At 48.1% G+C, this 10,635-nt stretch overlaps 1 protein-coding gene across 1 annotated transcript; it reads left to right on the forward strand.

Annotated features, from left to right (window-relative positions):
- Positions 1-3,362: 3,362 nt before the first annotated feature.
- Positions 3,363-4,742, forward strand: LOC133361540 (uncharacterized). The gene has a single exon (XM_061580468.1). The coding sequence runs from the start codon at positions 3,363-3,365 to the stop codon at positions 4,740-4,742; it is 1,380 nt and encodes a 459-aa protein (XP_061436452.1).
- Positions 4,743-10,635: the final 5,893 nt, after the last annotated feature.

A 10,635-nucleotide genomic window follows, 5' to 3' on the forward strand; every position in this document is an offset into this window, starting at 1 on the left:
CTATTGGTGGGAATCCTTCCCCTGACACCCCTACACACGTGTACAGGTGTAGTGGGTGACACCACGTCACGCGCGCCCTCGTAGAGAGCGGCGTCGCGGGATGTGACGTCAGGCGGGGGGCCGTGGGTGACGGTGACGTCATGCCCCAGGGGGGTATTTAAAGGGGGACCCGGGATGGAACCGGGGGTTCGTCGGGGGTAGGAGTGGGGACTCGGGTAGGTGATCCTCACACGAGACTAGGGGAGGCTACTCCGCCGAGGTTGGGGTAGTCCCGGGCCGGGGCAGGGTGTAGAGCCGAGTTAGCCGGCGTTGTAGGGATCACGGTACCCTGTCCCATGGGGAGTTGTAGGCTAGGCTGGTTTGGTTCGGCGTGAGCCTTTAACCACCTGGCGTGAGCCCTTAACCACCTGGCGTGAGCCCTTAACCACCTGGCGTAAGCCCTTAACCACCTGGCGTGAGCCCTTAACCACCTGGCGTGAGCCCTTAACCACCTGGCGTAAACCCTTAACCACCTGGCGTGAGCCCTTAACCACCTGGCGTGAGCCCTTAACCACCTGGCGTGAGCCCTTAACCACCTGGCGTGAGCCCTTAACCACCTGGCGTGAGCCCTTAACCACCTGGCGTGAGCCCTTAACCACCTGGCGTGAGCCCTTAACCACCTGGCGTGAGCCCTTAACCACCTGGCGTAAGCCCTTAACCACCTGGCGTGAGCCCTTAACCACCTGGCGTGAGCCCTTAACCACCTGGCGTGAGCACTTAACCTCTTCTTCTTAGCGTTGTTCCCGCTGTGGCGCAGGGTCCGCTTTTCGGCATTGTCTTCTCCATTTGGCTCGGTCCAGGGCATCTTCAGGGGATACGTTGACCGTCTTTATGTCTTCCTTTATTCGATCCATCCATTGGACGTCCGCGTGGACGGCGGCCCTCTGGCTCAATACGCATGGCAGTCTTGGCCACTGATGACTCTTCACTTCGCATCACATGGCCGTACCACCGAAGCCTTGCCTCAAGCATCTTGTCCGCAATGGGGGCCACACCAAGTCGCTTCCGAACGTCTTCGTTCATGACACGATCCCATCGAGTGAGTCCGAGGCTCCATCTGAGCATCCTCATCTCCATGGTGTGGAGAGCTTGTTCGTGTACAGTTGTGGCTGGCCAGCACTCGGATTCATAGAGTGCCACCGGTCGGACGATGGTCTTGTAAATTTTTCCCTTCAGCCTATCCGGCATTTTCCTATCACAGAGGACTCCGGTGACTTTCCTCCACTTCATCCATGCCGCATTGACTCGTGACCTCACATCAGTCGTGATGCTACCATCTGAGCTGATGGTGGAGCCCAGGTACTTAAAGTCCGTCACTTTCTTCAGATCTTCTCCGTCAATGCTGATGGTGCCGTCGGTTTGGGAGCCACACTCCATATACTCTGTCTTTTTGATGTTGAACCTCATCCCGTTTTCGTCCAAACGTTCCTTCCACAGGCGCGTTTGTCTTTCCACTTCTCCTCTCTCTTCATCTGAGAGGAGGACGTCATCCGCGTAGAGAATTGACCATGGCAGGGGCGTGTGCAGGTCGGCAGTGATCGTGTCCATGCACAGGATAAACAGGAGTGGTGACAGGGCCGATCCTTGGTGCACTCCAACGCTGATGGGAAATGGCGGCAATATGCCCACTGCACACCTGACTGCACTGGTGACGTTCTTGTATAGGAGTTGCACCCAATGCACGTAGGTTTCAGGGACTCCATGGGATCGAAGCGAGTGCCAGATGAGGTCGTGGGGGACCCTGTCAAATGCCTTTTCAAGGTCGAGGAACGACACGTGCACAGCTTTGTTCTTCTCTCTGTGCCTCTCCAGCAGGAGCCTCGTGGTGGTGGCTGTGTAATTATTTGAAAATATTTGTATTTCTCTTAATTTCAACAGCTTGTATAATTATTATTGGCCAGTAGTAAGACTCAAATAACACCAAGGAAATATGTCGATGTTTGTGTGAAACGAATTGTTATTGGCCACGACTATTTAGATCATGATTATTAGTTTTGTACCCTTCTATCTGGCAACAAAACTGACACCTTTTTACAAGGAGTCTTGTTTGCATAGACCACAATACCTGCAGTCATAATGCAAACAAAAAACATAACTCTGATAATGTATGCACTGTCCTTGAAGTTGATTGGTCCACACCCGAGACAGCTTTCCTTAGAGCCTAGTCAACTTCAAGGACAGTGCATACATTATCAGAGTTGTGTTTTTTCTTTGCATTATCACTGCAGGTATTGTGGTCTATGTAAACATGACTCCTTGTAAAAAAAGGTGTCAGTTTTGTTGCCAGATAGAAGGGTAAAAAAAAAACAATTATCAGCTTTTTACTGGCAAATGAGGTTCCAATGGTGTATTTAGATCATCTTTTGAAATTGAGAGAAATAAAAAAAATACATTTTAACAGCTACAGTCTCAGTGCTGCTGGGAGCGTATTATTTAGTAATACACCATTGAATGCATGCTTATCTAACTAATCTAACTAACTATAACTAACCCAACCGGTAATATGCACTGCATATTCTCAAAATAACAATCCATTGTATGCTCATTAAATGTCACCAACCCAGCTGGTGTTATGTACTGCATATTTTCAGATTAATAGAATTCGTTGTAATTTATACAATTACATTGACTCCCCTCTGGACTTTGCACCTGAGCGTCTGAAACGCTGTCTTCCCGTTTCAGACGCTGCCTTCCCGACAGACCTGTTCTTCACCTGAGGACGGCTGCTTGCGTTGTAGCCGAAACGTGGTGAGAATGATTTTATTATTAAATGAGAGATTGCAAGAGCTACCACTCCGTATATATAATGGTTGGAGAGGGGAAGGGCCAAGTACGGCACACTTTTTATATAAACGGAGTGGTAGCTCCTGCAATCTTTCATGTACTTGATACGGCTGTCGTGGCTGTGACGGTTCCACCTGAAGACGGAAGCTTGTGTTGCCTCCGAAACGTCGTGCATTTTATTTTATTTTACTTTTATTAATTTTGATGTTTTACCTACACGGTGACTTTACCGAAAAAACCTAAGAATATGAATCCTTGCAGTCACGAAAGCTTCAAATCTAGAATTGCAGAGAGTTGTACCTGTAAATATCCGCCCCGAGGCCAATACAGTCTTTTGATTTGGAGTGCTTTTTGAAACGTGAGGTTTGCCTGAACTGGAATTGTGTAAAGTGTTGTGCATTTTTGATGCGAAGCTCTGTGCGCGTGTTTTTTTTTCACGTAAATGTAATTACAGGCCAGCGACATCAGACTTTTCGTCCTGAGACGGCGGGCTAGAGATTTGATCCAGACGTCTTGTCTCCGTGCACGCCTCGACGACGATGATGAAGCTACGCCCCCCGGTCCTGTTCCTCTCGCTGCTGCCCACCGTCTTCTTGCTGCTGAGCGTCGCGTACAAGTTCCGCAGGACTGGCTCACTCGTTCGCGACGACCGCCACGCGCTCAGCAACTCGTCCGTCTTGACGCCAAAGCCGGGCTCCGCTTCAGCTAAGATCGACCGCGTGACGCTGTGCGGGCAACGGGGAGCGCTGCAAGACACGTCCATCGTGCGCGTGCCTCACACCAACACATTCCTGGTGTCGGCGTACCACGACCTGCGCGAGGGCGGTCGGAGCACGCGTGTCATCGGCATCGCCAACCGGTACGAGCCGGACGCGCTCTCGTGCCGCTTCTGCTGCCGGGGGCGCTCGGGGATCGTGACGGTCACCGCCAGCACCTACATCCACTCGGATCACTTCGACTTCCCGTACGGCGCGGCCGACTTCCTGTGCACGGAGCCGCCGGGCTGTGCGCCGCGACACGTGTCCGTCCGGCGGGCGCGCGCAACACCGGGCGAGGAAGAGGCCGAGTGGGTGTTCATGCCCGTGCGAAATCGGCTCCGCGCGCCCCGAACCTTCACGCGGGAATTCAGCGTCTGCATCTCGACGCTCTTCGGCAACTACGGCAACGCGCTGCAGTTCGTGCAGGCGATCGAGATGTACCGCATCTTGGGCGCGGGCCGCGTGACCGTGTACAACACGAGCTGCAGCTCCGAGCTGAACAGAGTGCTCCTCTACTACGTCGAGACGGGCCTCGTCGAGGTCGTCCAGTGGCCCATCGCGGACTACGTGCGAGTGTCCAAAGGGTGGCACTACCCCGAGCACCCGGGCGAGCTGCACTACTACGGCCAGATAGCGGCGCTCAACGACTGCGTGTATCGGCACATGTACAGCACGCGCTACCTGGTCCTCACGGACATAGACGAAGTGATCGTCCCGTTGAAGCACGCCGACTGGAAGGACCTCGTACGGCACTTGAACGACAGGTACGGAGCCGAGATTTACTTGTTCGAAAACCACGTGTTTCCCGACACGGCGTCGGAAGAGTTTGGGTCGAAGTTCCAGGCGTGGGACGCCATCCCGGGCGTCAACATCATGCGCCGCATCAGACGGGAGCCGAACCAGCCGGAGGTCTTCAACCCGACCAAGATGATCGTGAACCCGCGCGCGGTGCTGCAGACTTCGGTGCACAGTGCGCTCAACGCGCTGGGCATCTCGGAGACGGTGCCCGGAGACACGGCCATCATGCACCACTACCGAGCGGCCAAGCGGCCCGACCTGCCGCTCGAGTCGTTGGTCGTGGACCTGACGCTGTGGAGATACAATGCCACTCTGATCAGGAACGTCAACAAGGTCCTTAACCGGGTCTTCTGGAACGTGTAGGCACAACGGGCGGCGGCGGCGTTGATTGTCGTCTTGCGTCCTTTGCGGTCTTGCAATTTAAATTTCGATTTAAAGTTTTCGTGACTGCAGGGATTCATCTTCTTGGTTCTTTCGGTAAAGTCATCACGTAGAAGGGAAGTAATAAAATAATAAAAATAAAACATAATAAAATTTCGATTTAAAGCTTTCGTGACTGCAGGGATTCATCTTCTTGGTTCTTTCGGTAAGTCACGTAGAAGGGAAGTAATAAAATAATAAAATAATGAAAAAAAACATAATAAAATAATTCTCACGACGTTTCGGCCACAAAGCAAGCAGCCGTCCTCAGGTGAAGAATGAGACACTGCCAAGCTAGGAGCTTATATATGCGATTTAAGTTAATCACTGGCGTTTGTGAGTTCTCCGTTTGAGAATGTGGCCAACGTGTTGAGGGGTAGAGTGGCGACGGGATGTCACACTCGCCTCGCGAAAAGTGACATCATGTCCCCTCGAGTATTTGAGGGGGGGGTGACCGGTGACGTGGACGAGGTTTTCGCCAGGAGCCGGGTTCGTGAGCGGTGGGGAAGCGGGGACCCAGGGTAGCGGAGAAATAGCAGCAAGTTCGGGGGCTACTTTACCCCGCTGTGGGTAGACCCCGTTAGTCTGGGAGGCGTAGGGAACCCCCCGTGTACCCTTTCCCCTGGGGAGATTGAGCTTATCCAAAGTCTTGTATTATCCCTTCCCCGAAAAGCTAGGCGGAAGCTCCTAGTAACCCGTTTGGCGTCAGCCCCTGCAACGACTGTCTTCGTGTCGTCCTTGCCAACGCAACAAACGTACGGGACGTATTTAATTGCTGATCTGATGATTGCGTTTGCAGTTAAAATTTGTCGAAAGTGTCGGGACGTGCAAGATATTGTTTCTGTATATTTTAAACCTCTTTGAATATTTGTGATACTGCCGTCCAAACTGTAATTGGTGGTTTGAGGGAAATGTGATTGAGAGATGCCAACACTTTGTATTCTTGTGGACATTCATAAACACGGTTGTTAAAAAATTAACCCGTAAAAACAAAGTTTTTCACTATAAATCCTTTACATGCGTGGCATCGGTTTTATTTTATTATTCATTTCTGTTTTTCTCGAGTAAGAGTTTCATTTTGATCACATTGGTATTTTAAATAAAATATGAAAAAACATTTTTTTCCTAAAAAGTGGAAAACTTTGGAATTTTTGTTTCACTAAAAGCAATTGTTACGCACAACGAGTCTGTGTGCAAAATGTCAGCTCGATTGGATCACGGGAAGTGGGTTAAAAAACGACCTAAAGATTTGCACGGTCCTAAGCAAGCAAGTGAACTTATTATAAAGGATTTAAAAAATTAACCCGTAAAAACAAAGTTTTTCACTATAAATCCTTTATATGCGTGGCGGCGGTTTTATTTTATTATTCATTTCAGTTTTTTCTTGAGTAAGAGTTTCGTTTTTATCACATTGGTATTTTAAATAAAATATGAAAACAAATTTTTTTCCTTAAAAGTGGAAAATTTTGGAATTTTTTTTCACGAACATCAATTGTCTCGCACAACGAGTCTGTGTGCAAAATGTCAGCTCGATTGGATCACGGGAAGTGGGTTAAAAAACGAGCGAAAGATTTGCACGGTCGTAAGCAAGCAAGCAAGCGAACTTAATATAAAGGATTTAATATTTAACGGATCACTGTCCCCCCCCCCCCACTTTGAAACGTAACGACCAATCAGATCGCTGCCCTCCCCCCCCCCACTTTGACACGTGACGACCAATCAGATCGCTGCCCCCCCCCCCCCCCCCACTTTGACACGTGACGACCAATCAGATCGCTGCCCTCCCCCCCCCCCACTTTGACACGTGACGACCAATCAGATCGCTGCCCCCCCCCCCACTTTGACACGTGACGACCAATCAGATCGCTGCCCCTCCCCCCCCCCCCCCCACTTTGACACGTGACGACCAATCAGATCGCTGCCCTCCCCCCCCCCACTTTGACACGTGACGACCAATCAGATCGCTGCCCCTCCCCCCCCCCCACTTTGACACGTGACGACCAATCAGATCGCTGCCCTCTCCCCCCCACTTTGACACGTGATGACCAATCAGATCGCTGCCCCTCCCCCCCCCACTTTGGCACGTGGCGACCAATCAGATCGCTGCCCTCCCCCCCCCCCACTTTGACACGTGACGACCAATCAGATCGCTGCCCCTCCCCCCCCCACTTTGACACGTGACGACCAATCAGATCGCTGCCTCCCCCCACTTTGACACGTGACGACCAATCAGATCGCTGCCCCCCCCCCCCCCCCCACTTTGACACGTGACGACCAATCAGATCGCTGCCCTCCCCCCCCCACTTTGACACGTGACGACCAATCAGATCGCTGTCCCCCCCCCCCCCCCCACTTTGACACGTGACGACCAATCAGATCGCTGCCCCCCTCCCCTCCCCCCACTTTGACACGTGACGACCAATCAGATCGCTGTCCCCCCCCCCCCCCCACTTTGACACGTGACGACCAATCAGATCGCTGCCCCCTCCCCCCCCCCCCCACTTTGACACGTGACGACCAATCAGATCGCTGCCCCTCTCCCCTCCCCCCACTTTGACACGTGACGACCAATCAGATCGCTGCCCCCCCTCCCCCCCCACTTTGACACGTGGCGACCAATCAGATCGCTGCCCCCCCCCACTTTGACACGTGGCCGCCACCATTTTTATTGCACAACGCTGAACGCACGTGCGTCTGTGTGCATCTGTGTGCGTGCGTGAGTGAGTGTTCAGTTTAATTCTAATTGTTTTAATAATCATTAAAGTTCGCGAGTGTCAAGGTAAGGTACGTTCACTTGTTTTTATAAAAAAACATTTTCTCAAGAGAAGCGTTGTTGCTGTTGTTGTTGCTGTTGTTGCTGCTGTTGTTGTTGCTGTTGTTGCTGCTGTTGTTGCTGCTGTTGCTGTTGTTGCTGTTGCTGCTGCTGTTGTTGCTGTTGTTGTTGCTGTTGTTGCTGTTGTTGTTGTGAAATGACCCCGTACACCCTGAGGCCTTGCCTAGACTAGGAGAGGGATTAAAAGAAAAGAAATTACATTTTAATCAATTAATTTAAAAAAATTTTAATATTTTTTAATTGATTTAAATTTAATTTATTTCGTATCTAAATTTTAATAAATCAATTAGCTTAAAATTTTATTTACATTTTTTTAAATTAATTTAAATTTAATTTATTTCATATCAAAATTTTAATACATTTAATATAATTAATTTAAAGTCAATTTTATTTAAATTACATTTATTTTATAAACCTACGTGCTCAATTAAATTAAATTTTAATTAATGTTATTTTACACCTAAGTGGCTTTACCGAAAGAACCAAAGAGTATAGGTCATTAAGCATTGACCAGCGTGGTGAAGTATGGACATTACGCATTGACCAGCGTGGTGAAGTGTGGTCATTACACATTGGTGGTGAAGTATGGTCATTACACAGCGTGGTGAAGTGTGGTCACTACACAGTGACCAGCGTGGTGAAATATGGTCATTACACATTGGTGGTGAAGTATGGTCATTACACAGTGACCAGCGTGGTGAAGTATGGTCATTAATTTCCCCGTGTGTTGGAGACATTTCATCCACTAGTGGATGGACACAACTGCAGCGCTGTAAACTATAATCAACTTGTAGACGTTTAGATAAGCTGGGAGAGGAATGCAAGTCATTTTAACCGTTCTTGGTGGTTCTTTCGGTAAAGTCATCACGTAGAAGGGAAATAATAAAATAATAAAAATTAAAACATAATAAAATAATTCTCACGACGTTTCAGCCACAACGCAAGCAGCCGTCCTCAGGTGAAGAACAGGTCTTAGGCCGTAAGGTGAACTAGGAAAAAGTGGCTAGAAAATGATTTTCGTTCCCACACCTGGGAACTACTTTTTAAATGATTTTTTTCATAGACAAAACCATTTTCGACTTTATGTTAAAAGTTCTCCGCAAAATACCCTGCAGTTTTTTTTCAAAATCCATAAATGTATATAATTGTGAATTGGAAAAAACGAAAATCTTATGCTGCTGGTTTTGTTTGTAACTTTATTTATATACATTTTAGCAACACCAAATATCTCTCAAACTGACACTTATATATGTACCTAAACACTTGAGACAGGTTTTGGTGCATTATATACTCAAGTGTGAACGTAGACCATGAAATATGGCAAATTTGTAGAAAATATGCTTCAACTTCACGGATTGGCACTAAGCAAAATTAAACATAAACATTTTAAATTTAGCAAAACTGTGATGTTTTGTACATCAAAATTTTCAGTAGGTACTGTGTAATCACAGAAAGATACAAATATAAGCACACTTTGCTCCAAGTTGGCTGAAATGACTCGAAATGCTACACTGTCCCCTTGTTTTGGAATGCTGCCAAAAAGAAATACAATTCTACCACAGATTCTTTACAGCTCAAAATCGCCTTAAATTATAACACAGCGCATATTTACTCATCGGTATCATCCATATTACTATCAGAGCCATCATCCCATGTAGGTCTTCTGTTTCCTGTGAAACATTTGCACAATTTTGGCACCGACATAAATCAGTACAAGACAGTCTTGTAGACATACAGGAACATCTTCCAGTCTCACATTTGCTATGCTTGCAACTGCAGTGGACTGCCTGCAACACACTTTCAGGGGCAGGATTTCTAGTCATCCAGGTCACTGTTCACTCACCATCCTCGAGGTGCCATCCATTGCCAATGGGTGAAGGGGCACACATTATACCTTTCAGAGAATGTCTCATTATGGCTGCTTGGTAGTTTGCCCTTTTGCAGTGTTGGTACAGGGCGTCACTTGTAAGGGGCATGGATAGTTCTGGAAAAGCTGACGATGCCAGCACTGCCTAAAGGATATGACACAGTTCCCAAGGAGTAAGACAGAATTTCCCGCAGGTCAATTTTTCTACTTTGACCTATGACGAGTAATCTGGAGAATAGTTTCTTGTCGGCACGTAGAATCACTTCCTTGCCTGCTGCAGATTTCTTCTTTGTCTTTGCTTGGTCACTAAAGGTCTTCAGTTTTTGTGTTTTGATGGGAGCAAATATGTCAACTGATGGTGATAACAGTCTTTGGTCCATAAACTCTTTGACAGCATTTTCCCCCTTTTTCCGGAGCTGCGAGCAAATCCCACATGATTTCTTCAGCTGCTACTGTCCCAGAGCTAAGACACACAATGCCATCTTGGTGTGTGTCAAAAGGATTCAGCATGGAATCTAGGGTGGAAATTATTCTGGTCACAGACCTTTCATCAGCATTAATTCGTGTGCTGTCAAGGTCTTTTCGTTTCCTTATATCGGGAGATTTACCTGCCATTGCCTCACATTGTCTTGCTATGGCAGCCCTTTCATGTTGCGACAATATCCAGCGATATACTGCAGCCCGATTATGTGTTAACCTTGTCCAACCACCCTTTGTCTTAGAATCTCTGTTGCATGTTTGCTCAATGGCCTGGTCGCAAGCAATCGAGGCAAATCCATGGACACTTTGACGTTGGACAGTCCACTGGCCTTTAACACTGAGCTCACTGTGGCAAGAAGGATGTGTGAGGGGCAAATTGATCATTTCCAGCCAGTAAGAAGATACATACCTAGCATAATTTACTCGATCGTACGCAAAAAACCATGCCATCAAGCGCACTGTTGACAGGTGAAGCTGCCAATCCGATTCTCGTGTTGCTCTCACAAATAGAAGGAGTATCTGTACCATGTCGATGTATGAACTCCAGACGGCAAACGTTGGCTTTTCTGCATGTCTTCTTTTAACAAAGTCTTCATATTTCGGACATATTTTGTCAAATATCTCATTTGCACACAAAACAACCATTGTTCTGTCTG

Source organism: Lethenteron reissneri, unplaced genomic scaffold (genome assembly GCF_015708825.2).
Source record: "Lethenteron reissneri isolate LAM-NWPU_2019-01 unplaced genomic scaffold, ASM1570882v1 scaffold_1132, whole genome shotgun sequence".
In the NCBI taxonomy this organism is placed as follows: Eukaryota; Metazoa; Chordata; class Hyperoartia; order Petromyzontiformes; family Petromyzontidae; genus Lethenteron; species Lethenteron reissneri.

Bases quoted from the DNA above. Each gene is read 5' to 3' on its own strand.
- LOC133361540 (XM_061580468.1), top strand. From the start codon at position 3,363: ATGATGAAGCTACGCCCCCCGGTCCTGTTCCTCTCGCTGCTGCCCACC.